This window comes from Mycteria americana, chromosome 8, assembly GCF_035582795.1.
Source record: "Mycteria americana isolate JAX WOST 10 ecotype Jacksonville Zoo and Gardens chromosome 8, USCA_MyAme_1.0, whole genome shotgun sequence".
In the NCBI taxonomy this organism is placed as follows: domain Eukaryota; kingdom Metazoa; phylum Chordata; class Aves; order Ciconiiformes; family Ciconiidae; genus Mycteria; species Mycteria americana.
This window is the reverse complement of record NC_134372.1, coordinates 2,027,098-2,043,555: the sequence shown is the minus strand read 5'-3', so window position 1 is coordinate 2,043,555 and position 16,458 is coordinate 2,027,098. Positions and strand designations below refer to the sequence as shown.

The 16,458-nt window shown below is 53.0% G+C and overlaps 1 protein-coding gene across 3 annotated transcripts in view; it reads left to right on the top strand.

The window, feature by feature from the left end:
• The window catches only part of ARHGAP26 (Rho GTPase activating protein 26), a 156,483-nt gene that overhangs the window by 65,565 nt on the left and 74,460 nt on the right, over positions 1-16,458 (top strand). For all 3 annotated transcript variants that reach the window (XM_075509516.1, XM_075509515.1, XM_075509517.1), the window contains exons 12-14: positions 133-169; positions 8,931-8,996; positions 9,574-9,648. In XM_075509516.1, the coding sequence (XP_075365631.1) occupies positions 133-169; positions 8,931-8,996; positions 9,574-9,648 (178 nt within the window). The remainder of the gene's footprint in view (positions 1-132; positions 170-8,930; positions 8,997-9,573; positions 9,649-16,458) is intronic.

The window sequence follows — 16,458 nt, the reverse complement described above, 5'->3', positions numbered from 1 at the left end:
CTGTGCTGATGGGGGAGGTCGAGGCAGGTCCTCCTGACAGCTGTCACCAGTCGGGGTGACACCAGAGGTGGCAGCAGTCCCTTCCCAGGTGGAGCCAGGGTCTTCATAAGACTTTCTTCTTGTGTTTTCCAGGTCTACAACTCGAACAAGGACAACCAAAGCGAAGGCAGTAAGTATTTCTTTTCAAGCCAAGCCCCTGAGAAGGTGGCTGTGCTGTGCGGTGTGCGGACTTTGGTGGGTCAGCAGGAGAGGCTGAGCTGCCGGCGGTGGGGATGCCGGGCTGTGCTGTGCTCCCCTGGGCCAGGGGTGCGGGGTGATGGGGCTCGGCGTGGGGACCACGGGGCGGCCCCGGGGAGGAGCCGGCTCCTGTGCCCAGCAGGGAACTGGTGCAGAAACCTGGTGGTGGGACTTGGGGCCATGGGCAGCGGTGCTGAGCTGTTCCCTTGGCACTTCGGGGTGCATCCCCTCCTGCCCGCCCCGCACCCTGGTGTGCCCGGGCCGCAGCAGCGGTGCAGGGGGTGCTGGCGTGTCTCGGGACCGGCTCCTTTCGCTTATCAGAGCCAACGAGTGCAGGTGGCATCTTGGACCAACCAGCTCTCCTTTCTGAACCAGAGTGTGGAGTTTGAACGTGCCTTTTCCAAAGGGGAACTGGAGCAAAAATAAGAAGAGTAGGGAGGTCCCGCCTAATCAGGATTGTCAACAAGAGCCCTGAAAAAAAAAGCTGGTTTTATTGTAGTTCAGGCAATCAAAGACTTGAGTCAAGAAAGCACTTGCGTTTCTTCCTAGAGGAGTGGTTGCACCTGGTCCTGGCTATTATGTCCTGTGGTTCAAAACCCTACTTGAGCCGTTTTCCAGTAGGTTCGAATTGCCATAATTGCAATACTCAAAACTCTGATCCCTTCCCTCCTTCCCCCAAAGTCATCGGTCATGCGGGAGCCCAGCCCGGGTTGATGGTTAGTAAATAGTTCATTTTCATGCTGCCTCAGACAGGACATTTTCGTCTTGAGTACAAACATTTTTCTCATAGTAATAGGTATAATTTGCAGATAATGTTCCTTGCACCCATTTTCAGCCCTTGCACAAAACAGTCCCTTCCTCCTCTCTGCTCTCTCTGATGTGGCTTCTTCCTTCTCTGTTGGCCCTCCATGTCGTCAGCTGCACATCCACCTCATCCCGTATGTATTCCTCTTGGCTTTCTGTGACCCAGACGATCCTCGCAGAGTTAAATGCCACGCCTCACGCTCGTGAAGGGCAGTGTGGCTAATGCCCCAGCTGGGTACGAAGCCTGCGTAGAACAGCTCCATCTTTTCTCCATTTTGCAGAGGGGCAAAATGAGGTTTTCTGGGGCACAGACAACAGGACTTGCCTCAACTCTGTCCTAGCCTGGCCATGAACTGTCACTGCTCTGTGTTCCCTGCACACGACCTCTGGCTCTGCCAGGACAGTACGTGGTGATTTGGCTCAAGAAACGTGTTAAAATAACCATTTTTCTAAACTTTGTTGAGGGGTGATGCAAAAGCAGGGGAAAACATTAGGGATGGGGGTGGGAGGAAGGATTGGTGAAGCAATCGGTGAAGTAATTACCACTTCTGAAAGAAGCGCTTGTCAAACCGTGACCTTCCCATCTTACGTGCTGTCAGCCAGAAATCCTCCTGGGGCTGTGACTTACGCTGGAGTCATCCTGCAAAGTAATGGTGGCTCTTTTAGAGATGGTTAAGAGCTCGAGGCAAGCGTGTCCATGACTTTCCCAGGATTATTTGTATTGTCTGATTCCGGTCTTCAGCTGCCAGGCTTGCAAGGGATCCCAGGTTGGGGCTCCTAACTGCCTCTTTAGGGCTTCCTTGGGTGAGGGCTGCCTGGGTGATGGTGCTCCACCCGGGCTCTTCACTGCCAGAGTGTTTCTGCCCGCTGAGCCCGGGCTCTTGCCCGTGGTTAGCTGTGCACAGCCTCATCGAGGGCTCGCCTTTGCAGAGGTGTGGGCAGGACCAGGCTGGCCTGCAGGCAGCAAGGGGCTGCAGGCACCGTGGAGCTGCCTGCTGTGGCCGCTACTGGCATATAAATAGATTATTTTCCTGGGCTTAATCTGAGACGTGTGTATGAGTCGGAGGGGAATGTCTCACTCCGTCGGGTGCTGAGCTGACGAGGTGATGCTCGGCCGGGAGGGTGGGCTGTGGCCCCGCGGCGCAGCCCGGCAGGACGCGCTGCCCACGTGGCCGCTGCCCGGAACGGGCTGAGCGGTTCTGCTGACTGCTGCTGCTCTTTGGCCACGGCGTGTGGGTGCATTGCCCTGCCAGCCACTAGACAGATCCCTAGCTGGATGCCCATGTGGGGTGTGCTGGAGGCCGGTGGCTTTGAGGAGAAAGCTGGTTTGTCCCCGGGCTGGGGGCAGCTCCCGCGGTCGCCTCCCGTGTCGGTTCCCAGCCTGGCCCTGTGCTGCCTGTGCCGCTTTGGAAAGTTGTTTGTTTGTAGTGCTGGTAGTGACTGCAGCCCACGCGTCGGTCGTGCCTCTCTCCGAAGCAGCTCAGCGTTTGGCAAAGCGTAGCGAGACTTTGACGAAGACACCAAACGCCAAGTTTTTCCCTGCATGTCTTCACCAGACAAGTACAAAGCTGGGGTTTAATCAGCTGAGGAGGCTTTTAGTACCTCTTCCATTTTCATGGTCCGTCTTAAAAATGAGAACAATCCTCCTTTTCTGCTCTGTAGAGCCTCCTCCCCCCGCTTTGGGGAGCGCGTTGGGACCCTCGGCTGCAGGCTGCTTACGTAGCAGCGCTCCTGAACCGTCTGGTGGCAATTATTTTCACATACGCCTCTGACTGGGGCTGCCGCTGGTGTGTTCAGACATCTGACTCTGCTTTAGCCCTCATTAAAACCATGTCTGTAGTGAACTGCTTGCCTCACCAGCTACACTTAAAATTGATTTGGAGACTGGCTTTTTGCCACGCAGCCCTCGATACAGGAGCTTCCTATAAGGACTTGAAATGAGTGCAATGATTGAGTGGAGTCCGGATGCAAGTCCTGACCCTGAGAACCTATATACCTCTGCTTCCGGCCCGTACTTAGGTTAGTCTGAGAGAGACTCGCTATAGTGAGGTCTGCTTTTTGGCCACTATCTAATTTTACAGAGCCTTTGGGTTTTACATCCTGCTGTGTGGCCAGATGGCCACCACAGGGTGATTTATCTTAATCTTCTTTGGTAGCTGGGAGGAAGCAGTGCGAGCGGTGGGGGTGAGCGGGTGCCAGTGGACTGCTAGAGCCAGATGAATTTAGATGCACTAGTTCGCAAACCAGGAGGGCTTGCCCTGCTCTGTGGAAACAAATCCTCTAGGCCATTTGTGCCTACTGCATGGAAAAGCACAGAACTCCTTTCCCTTCCCCTCTCCACCACTTCCCTCTCCTTTTTTCATATCCACTTGGTTCCCTATTACTTCAGGACCCCAGCAAAAGCTGCCTTTATTTCCATAAACATCACAGACCTTGAGTCCCTTGACTGCCCCATCTGCTGGTGCGCACGTCTGGGTGGCCTGGCCCCCCCAGCAATCTTAATTTCCCAGTCTTGGCAGCTCACTGGTAGTTTGAGACTTGAAGTAAGGCTTGAAACCTCATCTCCCTCTGGTCTCTGCTTCTTGGTTTCTCCCTTTCTCTGTGACTCTCAATTCCATAAAGTCTTTGAAAGAGTTGGTAACAATAATCGTCGTGGCACTTCACTACACGGCACAGAAACGTGTGGCGGGGTATGCAGAGGAGCTTGCTCTGACCTTGCGTTGCCATGACGGACATGCACACAGCTGGAGTCAGCAAGGTTGCCTGAGGCTGAACAGAGCTGATTCAGTCTTCTTGCCCCCTTACCGATGCTCTGATATGCCATATCAGCGTAAAGTAAAGGAATTAATGGATTAAATAGAAATAATCTGCTAGGCAAAAAGAGAACAGGATGAGACCAGCTCAGCAGCACTAGAAATACGATGCTACAGGAAGGTCAGATAAGTCTGTGTGTGTGTGCAACAGCTGTAATACAAGCGATGTGTATCCCCCGTGCTGATGTAGAATATTTCTCTGCTAGATTACAGTATAATACTGCGTCTCAGTTGTGCATTGAAATGCTGCTCTTGTATGAAGAGCCTGTGATATGCATCTTGGCCTGGAGCTGTGTTTCACATCTTTCCCCTGGGGAACGAGAGCCTCGAGGGAGGGGGAACCGCAGGAGGCAGGGCTGTAGGCTTTGCCCCTGCAACACGTTTGAATGCATGAACAGAGGAAAATACTGCCTCTGATAATAAAAGAGTTTGTAAATCCACTCCCTGTTATGACTGAGCGGCCGCTTTAAACAGAGAGAACGGGGATTAGGCATGCCTGTTGTGAAGAGCAGAGAAGCACGTTGGCCATGCTTTTCTGTGGCAGCCCCGAGAGTTTGCTCTTCCCCGCCGCCTTCCCTCTCGTTTCCTGACCCCAGCTGATGGCAGGAGGCTGCTCCACAACGATTTAAATCCATCTGAGCGTGGGCTGTAGGTCCCGTCCCTCCCGTACACGCGTTCCTGCCTCTGCCTTGCTGCAGCCGCAGCTCTCGTTGAGGTCAGCAGCTGAAGACTTGGGTCCGGTGGGGTTTTGATGGAGCGCTTTTTCTCCTTTTTTTTTTTATTGATCTTGCTGAACCCTGTCACTGCACTAATCCTGCTGTCAGGGCATGGAGGAGAGCGGGAACAAGCATGGGGCCGTAACAGGCCAGACTTGCTCTGGCCGAAGCTGCTGGAACCGCAGGCCCTGCGTTTCCTATGGGCACACAATACAGCGTTGCTCTCTCCAGCCCCACGAGGTTGCCCCTTCCTTTCTCCCTGCTTCCTGACCTGCAGCCACTATCAAACAGAAGCTAAGCGGGGTCTAAGCTGCTGAACCAAAGCTCAGGGCTGTGGATCACTGTGCTGCTGGGGCGAATGGAGCAAGTGTAAGGAGCAGAACAGCAATAGATGCCAATCCGACTTTGATCTGTGCTGTTGCTGAACTGAATCATTGGGTGAATGAATGAGATAGAGAAGCTGCTTTTGTGAGAGCGAAAATCAAGCTTTTACAATGCTCATTAAAAGTTAAATTTAAGGATGAAGAAAGGCACTTTGGATATTTAGTCAGATGGATATAACTACTGCAAATAAATCCCTGACCTTTCCTGATCCAGAGCTCAGCAACTAGTGGAAGAGCTTATTCGTCTGCTTGGGAGGATTATGCTTGGGCACTCCTGTCTGGAAGGACCGCTCCCGTTTCTTACCTCTGCTATTGCGAGCACTGCGGGAAGGTGCAGTCCTGACCTCTTGCTCGGCGGTGGAGCGGTGGGCTCTGCAGCGGGAGGGCACGTGCTTGTAGGTGTCTTCTGCTCAAGTTCAAACATGCGAGGGACTGAGGGAAAACTGCTGGTTTACGGAATGGGGTGGCACTTAAAGTGCGTGGCAGAGAGCCTGAAATGGTGATCTGTGTTGGCTGGGATGCCAGGCTTACCAAAAGATCAGGGTTAGGGCCAGTACTAAGCCAAGGCTAATAAGGCCTGCTGAACAGGGTTTGCCTGTACAGAAGGGTTTCTACACCGTGGTTTCTTGCTTCTCAGGTACCCTTGTGCTTGTGTTGATCAGTGATCGGTGGTATGGTAGGCTGTGTCGCACTGATTGATGGCACATTGATTTTATGCTGCATCCATGCTTGGAGAGTGGTTGGGAGCGGTGCTGGAGAGCCCCCCGGGTCCCAGCAAAGGGCCCTGGAGCTTCTGGATATTCGCACATGCTATGGCACAGGCATCCTGCAACTTGTGTGCTTATGTTGGCTCAGCACTTCAATATGCTTGCCCAGAAAAATATAATAGAGCTGTTTTGCTGTTTCACTGTTTCAGGTTCTTGTGCCATTCATCACACAAGAAACCACCAGCAGAGAACTCAAAACAAGTGATTAGTAAGGGACTGCACCATGCAAGCCATAGGCAGCCAGTGAGCTGGCAGCTTATCATGCACCAGCCGTGAATCTGTGTTTAAATAAGCGATGTGAACACGGGGAATGCAAAGGAAGAAAATTGCACGTGCCTTGCCGTGAGGACACTGCCAGCCCTGGGCTCTGATCCCTTCCTGCTGTGCTCTTGATAAAATGCAGTTTTGTGTCTCTTGCAACACGCCATTCCTTCAAGCCTGTGCAGATGTAAAGTCATCTGCTTTTAACCTAACGCTGCGCCTTGTCTACCTTCCGGAGTTCAACATCTTAAACGGCGCAGCCGTGCTGTACGATCCTCTGTCAGGCGCTGCCAGGAAAATCCCGCACCTTCCGCGTGGCAGCTGGGGAGCGGAGCGGGTCGGCGGCTCTACCCCAGTCCCCGGCGACGCTCCTCCGGTCTGCGGGGTCCCCGCTGCTGCGGGAGGCGGGACGGCGGCGGGGGCAGATGCGTCCCCGCCAGCTCGAGGGCCAGCCAGGGCAAAAGGCCGGCAGCGCAGGTTTGGCAGCAGGGAGGCGGGTGGGCTGCGTGCCCTGCCTCCCGCAGCCTCTGCCCAGGACGCTCACCCCAGCCCTGGAGCCCAGGGTGACTTTGCACACCCTTCTCTGTGGGGCTTCTGCCATATCAAAGGTTTCCCAAACCTTTATATAGGGAGGAAGTAATTTTCCTTAACAAATAGCTGTCTGCAGGCAGTGTTTTCCACGCAGCGGCGGAAAGCTGACTAAGGGCTGAATTCTTCCAGCAGGTATTTGGATCCATGTATTAGTAATTCCTTGAAATTAAATGTGAAAACCTGCAATGGCATGAGTTAATTGAGTTTTACATTCCATTAACTCGAATGTTTTAGATCTTACTCTCAGGTAGAGTCAGCTGCCTTCTGGACATCCTAATTTGCACCAAATAAATATTTCATTTGTGCTAATAAAAGAAGGGGCTGTTCTTGAACTGTGCACATCTGCACAGGGTGAGGGTAAATGGGATGTAACGTATCGTGTTCATGAGACAATATTGTTTAGCCGGGCTTTCGCATTGCCGGGGGGCAGGAGCGTCCGCCTCGAGCGTGGTGCAGGCAGGGTGCAAGCACTGGTGGGGGGCGAGGGTTGGCGCTGGCTGGCTCCCCAGGGACAGAAGACACTTCGGACAGAGATTTGACCCGAGATTCATTCCCGTCTCCCAGTCCCTATTTCTCTTCCACCGCCACATGCCGTCAGCTCTCTCCTCTTTGTGTAATGTTTTTACCTCCACGCTTTCACCTTTCTTTTGATTTCTTTACTCCGTTTTCCTTCACAGAAGGCTGTTGCTGCTCACAGATATCTCCTGCTTGTCTCTTCCACTCGTTTCTTTCCCAGTTCTCCTTTTACCATCACTTTTTAATGCTCTAACCTGTCCTTGAAATGGCTTGTCCTTTAAAAAGCCTGCAGTCGTTGATCTGCTGAGGGTAGGAAGGCTCTGCAGAGGGACCTGGACAGGCTGGATGGATGGGCCGAGGTCAATTGTATGGGGTTCAACAAGGCCAAGTGCAAGGTCCTGCACTTGGGCCACAGCAACCCCATGCAACGCTACAGGCTTGGGGAAGAGTGGCTGGAAAGCTGCCCGGCGGAAAAGGACCTGGGGGTGTTGGTCGACAGCCGGCTGAATATGAGCCAGCAGGGTGCCCAGGTGGCCAAGAAAGCCAATGGCATCCTGGCTTGTATCAGCTATAGTGTGGCCAGCAGGACTAGGGCAGTGATCGTGCCCCTGCACTGGGCACTGGTGAGGCCGCACCTCGAATGCTGTGTTCAGTGTTGGGCCCCTCGCTCCCAGAGAGACATTGAGGGGCTGGAGCGTGTCCAGAGAAGGACAACGGAGCTGGGGAAGGGTCTGGAGCACAAGGCTGATGGGGAGCGGCTGAGGGACCTGGGGTTGTTCAGCCTGGAGAGAAGGAGGCTGAGGGGAGACCTCATCGCTCTCTACAGCTGCCTGAAAGGAGGGGGTAGAGAGGTGGGGTCGGTCTCTTCTCCCAGGTAACAAGTGATGGGACGAGAGGAAATGGCCTCGAGTTGCGCCAGGGGAGGTTTAGACTGGATATTAGGAAATTTTACTTCACTGAAAGGGTCATCAAGCATTGGAACAGGCTGCCCAGGGCAGTGGTTGAGTCCCCATCCCTGGAGGTATTTAAAAGCCGTTTGGATGAGGTGCTCAGAGACATGGTGTAGTGGTGGGCTTGGTAGTGTTAGGTTTACGGTTGGACTCGATGATCATAAAGGTCTTTTCCAACCTATATGATTCTGTGATTCTGTGATCTGCGCAAAACCACCTCAAAAGCCCCAAGAAGAAATCCAAGGCACCGAAGGCCCCTGCCCTGCTGCGCCAGGCAAAACCTGGAAGGTCGATCCCGTACCCCAGCTATGCAGGGGGTCCCAGCGTGGGGTGATGGAGATGGCCTGGAGATGAAGGCATCTCTCCAGCACATAGATGGCTTGGTTAGCTGGGTGGAGAGCTCAAAGGATTTACAGCAATTACCTGGGACTCATCAAGCAAGCTGCCTCATGTGCCGTTTTCAAGGATCTGTTGTGTCACGTATGATTCCCTTTTTCTCCAAGCAACCTGTTGTCAAAGACAAAGGTCTTTTTGGGTTATCTCACCTTCATCCTAAATTAATATTTTGACCAACTGCAGACGTAACTCTGACATAGCCTGGGGCTCTGCTGCTCGGCAGGCGTGGGAGGTGCTGGTTCAGAGGGATGCGGAGGCTGAAATGATGGATTAGTGTTCTGCGCTCGCCTGGGTTACGCCTGGTACAAGCTACTGTACTCATGCCTTTCCTCTGTGAACACCTAATTCATCTCCTCCTCCTTCCTCCCCGCCTCGTTTGAGCAGTGGTACGGTATTGCTGTGAATGTCAGCGACGACTGCGGGATGAGTGGTGTGCTCAGTGTGAAGCCATCCCTCTGCTAGGTGTTTACCATTTCTCTCTTCTCTTCCCTTTCAGCTGCCCAGTTGGATAATATCGGCTTCAGCATTATCAAGAAATGCATACATGCTGTCGAAACAAGAGGTAGAGCAGTTCACCAGATGGTCTTGTTTTGGGGGACGGCCTTGCAGCTGTTTGAGGCATAGCAATTGCTTACCTGCTCTTTTCATGAACTAAAATGATTCATTAACCCTCGGAGACCCACATCAGATAATCCCTGTAATATGCTCAGGCAGATGCCTTTGCTGAGAAATGCGTTTGCCCCGTGGCCGGGGTTAGCAGGGGTTCAGCAAACATGAGGGCAGAGTTAGGAAATAATGCACTGGACATGCAAAATGGGGGAAGGGACCGAAGCTGGGGACTTGGTTTGAGCATCCCTTTGTGGCAAAGCATTTCCTCTCGTGTGGGACAACAACCAGATCTGTGTTTCAATCGTTCCCCTGAATCTCTTGCGAAGACTATTTATATACAGACGGACTATCTTGTTAGCATCTGGATGACAGCAAAACCAAATTTCATCCTCTTCTATAATTTTTTATGTAGTTGGGGAGAGGGTTTAATTTTTTTTGCTATTAGAGAAGCTATTTGCTATTAGAGAAGAATGAAAGAAATGTTAGTAGCTCTTTTGACATTCTTCTAATAAGCTCTTTATTTTTCCTAGGGATCAATGAGCAAGGCCTCTACCGAATCGTTGGAGTAAACTCTAGAGTTCAAAAGCTGTTGAGTATATTAATGGGTAAGTATCTCGTATTTTGTTAACGGCAAGTAGAGTGTGCTGCTTTGAAGTCTTGCCAGCCGAGAACGGAGGCTCTTGTCAGGGTACCTAATTGTGGTGAATGTGCTCTTAGGGCCACATGCTGTTAGAGGCCGGGAGGTCCCGGGGCACCACTGGCAGGTTGCTAAGGTAGGACTCATGTAGGACATTGCTTTACAAGGTCTTCTGGTGCAGTCACTGGTGTCCTGCTCACATGCGCTACGAATTTTGGCAGCCTTCCCAAATGCAAACTAAAATCTTCAAAGAAATAGCTGAAAGCTTTGGTTTTTAATCTCATACCTGCCACGTTGTTCCCAGAATACTTTTTAATTATTTTCTCTTGTGTGTTGCATGCTGCCTGTGGCTCTTCTTACTTTCCCCTTGGACCTTTTTGTGCCTGTTTTAACACGGTCTTGCCCAGACCTTTCAAGCCTGCGTTTCCCTCGTGCCTGAGGCATCGGGTCCTGCGGTTCTGGGTGCTCAGGAGGAGAGAAGGTGTTGGGTCACACCACGGCAAAGCTTGGTGTTGACACTGTGGGGCTCCTTTGAGCACTGGCCCCAGTGTGCAGCCACCCTGCAGCTGCCCAGCAGCCCTCGGAAACCTCTCCCCACCTCTATGATGGCAAGAGAGAGGCTGTGGTGTTTGCTACAGGTGCCTTTGTGCTCTGAACCAGCATTCCCTAATCTGAGCACCAAAACACGTAGGAGCAGACAGGTCTTGTGATTGTCAGTGAGCTGGTAGTTGTTCCTGGCGCAGGTCTGGGACCACTGCGGCTGACTTTTCCTGGAGCAGTTCCTTGTCGGTGGTGTTGGGTTTCCATCGCCCCATAGCCGTGCAAAGCCCTATGTTGGGTCACGCTTGTTGGTCTGCATTGGAGAATCTGTAGCCTGACTCCCAGCCCAGCTTCCGTGTTAACTACAGCCCAGGGCTTATACTTGACCCAAAAAGAAGTGCGAGCCGCTCGTCTCTTTGGTCTTTTCGCTACCTTCCCAGGCCTTGGCCCCTCCAGCAGAACCTCCCCTGCTCCCTGTGCCCTTGTCTGCGGTCCAGGCTGGTGCTGAGGTTGGCTATGGCTGTGTGTGACCGAACAGAGCAGTTCATCCCCTGACCTAGCAGGAGGCATTTCCATCCCACAGCTGCAGCCCTGTGGCAGTCTGTCTGTCCAGACACGCATGAGACACACATTTGAAGAACTGTTTTGAGAAAACACACTTGGGTTGGAGCAGCGGCAGCTGCCCTCTGCCAGTCCCGTCTAATGCTTCTCAGACTCGGCAAAACCATGTACGAAATAGGTGTAGTAATGAGGAAACAAATGCTTAATAATTTGCTAGCTCCCTTAGGAATGTGTTTGCTACTCCTTGGGGGAAATGAGTGATGTGTTTGGTCTTCTTCCTCTTTCCATGCGCTTATTATCATTCCTTCGCAATGTGACTTCCTTTTCCTTGCCTTCACAGAGTGCCAGAGCTCCTTTCTCTGTGTATTTCTCCTTGCAAAAAGTTTTAATCCGTTGTGTTTCACTTTCAACATCTTTCCTTTTCCTCTCCCAATTCCTCTTCCTTCTCCCACCGTTAAGGGGTTCACTGAGCAAAGCCCGTGGTGGCTGTTACACTTGTCAGCGTTGACCTATGCGAAATTGATAATCCAGGAATAATTAGGAAACAGAAGGGTAAGGCTCTAAATCAGAGGCTGACGCAAGGGGACCTCTCTGCACCAGTTTTGCTCTGGCATTTGGAAAGTTTGCTGCAGTCACAAGAGCTGGTGACTGACTCTTTTATTAGTAGAAGTTTGGCATAGGTTCTGGGGCATGTGAATATGTCCTGCTAGCCACCCAAGTACAGCAGATAAGCCAGAGCTGTCTCATGGCGCATACATTTGGCAGTATTGCGTTAGAGTATCGGTTAAAGAGCATTGCTGCCCACTGATAAAAATAGGCTGGGGATTGGGTGCCCCACGGCGCAGCAGGTCTGACATGCCAGGTCCTCTGCTTATGCTTTTCATGCCGGTGCACATCATCTCACGAGCTAGCAGAGCAACGGATCCTGTTTTCTTCTTGCAAGGGTGGTTTCAGGCTGTGTCAGTTCTGGGTCGAGGCGGCGGGGCTGTGACAGATGGCAGAAGTTGCTTGGTTTAAGAGCTCTCTGGAGTTGGGAGGGTTTCAAAGTTTTGGACACCATCCAGCATTCATTATCTCCTCAGCGACTGAAGCCACTCAGCTGTCGACCTCGTGTCTCATAATGCGGTGATATATCGTTGGTGTTTTTTCTTTGTCCTGGCACGTCTTCATTAGTTGTCGGTGCTGGAAGCCTCATCAGAGGCGAGTGCGTGCCAGGGGCTGCTCGGCCTGGTGGGTGCAGGAAGCGTCACCCCCTTTGGGGATCTCCCGTGCCGTTGGTCGCTGGGACGCTTTGCAAACCCGTGACTCCGTATCTTTCTCCGAATCGCAGGCGATTAAATCCTCTTCGACAATCCCAGCGTTCAGGCTGTCTGTAAAGTCGGTGTCAAACAGAAACTTGCCCGTTGTCAAATCCCCTTCTGTTCTGGGCCGCCCCTCGAGGCTCTGACCTCCTGCCGGTAGCGGCACCGCTCCACTCGAACACTCGTGTTCGGATCCAGCCCTCGTGAACTGCAGAGCTAAACTGTGCTTACAACTTCAGGTTTCCCTTATATTTAGAAATGAATGTGGGCAGCGTTACTGATTCACATACAGTTTAAATGGCAAAAAGATCAAGTTTCGCTGCGCGGTGAGTGGTGTCAGTGACGCTGCCGGGAAGGCCTTTGGCACGAGGTGTCTCTGCAGGAGCTCGGCACTGAGCTCAGCCGGCCGCGGAGCAGAGCCTTCCCGTGGGCCGTGGGCAGAGCCGGGTCAGGGACAGTGCAGGTCTCAGGCTTAGGCAGAACAGCTTGTCGTTGTCTAAACCGGGGTGAAGCGGGGAGGTGTGCCTCCCCGCACGGCTCATGGGAGGCAGGTCATCCGTGGCAGAGCAAGCTGCCTTTCCCTAGCCTTCACCATCACCATGCGCCATCAAAATTAGGACAAAACCCAACAAAGAAACAAACTTTTATCAGTCGGAGTTCCCGTGACAGGGTTTATTGTGCAAGTGTGTGTGCACAGGGCAGTGGTGTTACCAGCAGATCCGCTGCTGAAACCCGGCACTAAGATGAGTGGAGCGTTACAGCGTCTGAGCTGCTCTTCCTGCTCCTTCCCAGCGTGAGCCATAAGGGCTGGTGACTGGGGCTTCCTATGGCCCCTCACTGCTGGGATAAAGCGTGCCCTATAGTTGTTTTGGAAATCTCTCGAGCCACCCAAGCGCGGGTGACAATGATGGCTGGGTGATGAGGTTGTGCCCCACGTGGTTCCCCTTGCCATGGAGAAATTGGTGAGGAATTGAAACCGGCTGTCTTATGGCAGCAGCTTTCTCCATCCCCGGGAAGTAGCTGGAGAAGTTCCTTAGAAAGGGCTTGGGGCAGTGGCCGTGCGGGCTGGGCTGGGCGGCAGCCGGGGCCGGCGGGGGTGGCTGCCTCAGGGAGCGTTCCACGCGAGTGTCTTGCTGCGATTCCGTCACGGCTCTGGGTTTGGGGGTGTCCGATCGGCCTGGGCTTCCCTCCCGCCCGCCGCACTGCCGTGCCACAGCCAGCCCCGTTCCCTGCCCCGTGGCACCCCTCCCATCGCCCGGGGTCTGCAGGGACGAATGCACGGAGACAAACGGGGCCCCCGTCCCCTCTGCTGCTGCTGTTTGCCTCCAGGAAGAAAACAAACCCGCAAAACTAATTTTTTGGGAATGGATTGCTCCCACTCCTGAATTTCTATGTAGATCCTGACATAAAAAAGCACATTCTGATTTCTTCTTGATTTAGATCTGGAGTGCTGCAGCTCCCTTTTTTCTTTCCTCAAATATCCCCCGTAGGAGGCTGTAAGTGATCACCCCCTTTGGTCTCGCAGCCTGGGGAGAGCCGGGAAACGCTGTCCTGTGTGGCATTTGTGACCACGCAGAATGAGTCAACAGGAACGGGGGTGATGCTGCAGCGGCTGGCAGTGTCATGGGGTGAGCAAAGTGCTTTCTTCAGTCTCTGCAGGAATAAAAGGCTTGGGGAAGTTAATTTTCCACTCCTTTTCCCCTTACCCTTTCACTTCAGCCTTTTCCATATCTGCTAAGAGACATCAGGTTGGTAATTTGCAGCAATAAGCAAGTTGAGGGTTAATACTGAATTTGGCCTGTGGGTGCTTTTACAGGCCCTATTTCACATTTACACCAGTTCATGTGGAAATGTGTCCTTGTGCGGGGACAGAAGTTTGCTGTGGTGCTGGCTGCAGCCTTCTCTAGCCGGGGAGACAGATGCTACATCGGTAACCTACAAAGCTAACTTTTTGCAGACTCATAAATTTGAAGGTCAAGGGGAACTGATTATCAGCTCCGAGCCTTTTCATGAGACCGACTGTAGAATTTCACCTACTGTTTCATGAATCATGCCTATAAACTCCTGGATGAGCTTTTGAAAAGACATCCAGTCTCAAGTTGTTTGTTCAACTGCAGTGAAGGCCTTGCTATTAAAAAAAAAAAAAAGGGTTTCTTAAAAACGGGGTTTTTTGTTTGTTGGGGTTTTTTTTGGGGGGTGGTACTCTGCCAGGCTCATCTTTAATCTATTAAAGTTGCCTCCTTAAAAAGGTAGTGCAATAGGAACTTGCCTTGGCATTGCCAAGGAAGGATGGTGTTCATTTGTGTGATTCCTGAGACACACACGTGATCTTTGTGTGAATATACATTTCTTAAACGTTTACTTCTTCAAGTGCTCCTCTTGATGTTTTTTTTAAATTAAAATAAACCCTTTGCCCTAAAGGAAAGCCTAACACTTATTCAGTGCATTCTTTTAATTAGTTTTAAAATTACACTACGCTTACCTATTGCTTTAAAATTCAAAAGTGCATTATACGTGTCTGTGAAAAGACAAATACCCACTGAGCTGAATCCCTGGGACCAGATGGCGTCGGCAGCTGTATCTGGCGTCAGGCTTGGCCCTGGTCGTGGTGAGTGCCTCTGCGCCTGCTCCCGCTCCCCAGGGACGCTTGGCACTTCCGTATCGCTGAAAGCACCCGCAGCCGTGTCTCCCGAGGTCCCTGCAGAGGTTTCCCAGGGATTTCGGTGGGAGCAGGATGCCTGTTGTGTTTCCAGGTCCTGCTCACCCGGAGCGTGGTGCAGTCAAAGCCTTCAGCTCTGGAGCGGCTGAGAGATGCCAGGACCGAGTTAGCAAAGAGCGTTCATGAAGCAGCATCCAAGCAGGAGAGAAACAACGTGCTTATGCCTGCAGACGGGGCACATTCGTGCCCTGCTCCTTCCTCCTCCCCAGCCGCGACAGGCACGGCGCTCCTCGCTTCTGGCATGGAGCAGTTGCCGTCTTTAGTCTTGGTCCTCGGTGCTGTGCGTGAAGTATCCACTGCCGGGCCACTCAGTGCCGGTCTGATGGTGGCTTTTGAGTTGCCTGGCTGTGATTGTCAACAAAGATTAAAAAAAGATGCCATCCGCGTTGGTATCTGCTAGGGGCGGGTGTGCAGATGGCAGCGGTCACCGAGGAGTGCCCCTGGTGCGGCCAGCTCAGCTCCGGCCCCCGTGGCAGCGGGGTCCCGGCGTGGGTGGAGGTGCCGAAGAAGGGAGCAGTCGCTGCTTCCTGAGAGCTCTTTTATTGTCAGAGCATTAAGGTGTTTTCACAGAAATCAGTAACAATAATGCGTTATTGATCTCACTATGGAACTTTGTGCAAACAAGTGTGGCTTCCTGATCTGGGTTGGTGATTTGGAGAAAGCAGGGAGAAGCAAAAAGCTGCAGATTCCTGCGAGCACGGTTTGCAGGCGGCTGATTCAGCTCCGCCTTGGGAAGGAACGGGCTGTTGGTCCACAGCCTCCTATTTACATCGTCCAGAACAGCTGCGTGTTTTTTTGATTTCTTTAAAGGAACTTTTAAAAGGAAAGATAGGAGGGGAAAAAATGCAGAAAGGAAGGGAAGGCCCCAGAGGAGATGGAGAAAAGTATGCTGCAGTATTTGACAATGAAATAGAGCTTTGGAGGCTCCCTGGCCCCAGATGCTTGCACTGAACAGAGCTGCAGACCGAAGGGCGGGAGGGCAGCTCCGAGGTTCCCGTGGGACCTGCGAGCCGGTGCCATGAATCCCCGGGCAGAAGTGGGGTGTGGGGTAAGGGCGGGCAGTGCCGGGGTGCTGAACCCCTTTGGTACAAAGACCAAAAGCGTGGCGGGGTGCGGAGCTGGCACCCGTGCAGTTATGAATCGTGGGACTGGATTTCCTCTGGGCACGTTGGCATTGGGGCTATGCGGATGCCCGGTTCCCACGGAGCGGTGCCGGGGGCTGGAAGCAGACGCGGTGTGACGTGGGCCCCTCGCACCGACCCGTGGGCAGGCGAGCCGCTCTCCGGGGAGGCTGCTGATGCCGACTGCCAGGCAGGGCTGGCTGAGCCTGTGCGTGGCACTGCGCTGGTGGTACCTCGCTGCCCCCAGACCCGCCGCGGGCCCTGGGGTGCCGGTTTGGCCAATGCTGGGATGGACACGCTCCAGGGCTGCCCCGGGAGCCATGCCGCTCCCCTCTGCCCGGCTCTGGGAGAGTGTCCTGTGGTTTCGGGATGCTCCCGCCCATCTCCTTCAGGGCCTCGTTGCAAAGTTTGCATCAGGCCATTATGAAGTGTGACCCAGGGTCGCTGTTTGCACCTTTCTGGCAAGTTGGTAACGCTCCGGGCGCCGGCCCAGAACTGCCTCGTGCTGCAAAAAGCAGCCGACAGCTGGGACAGGC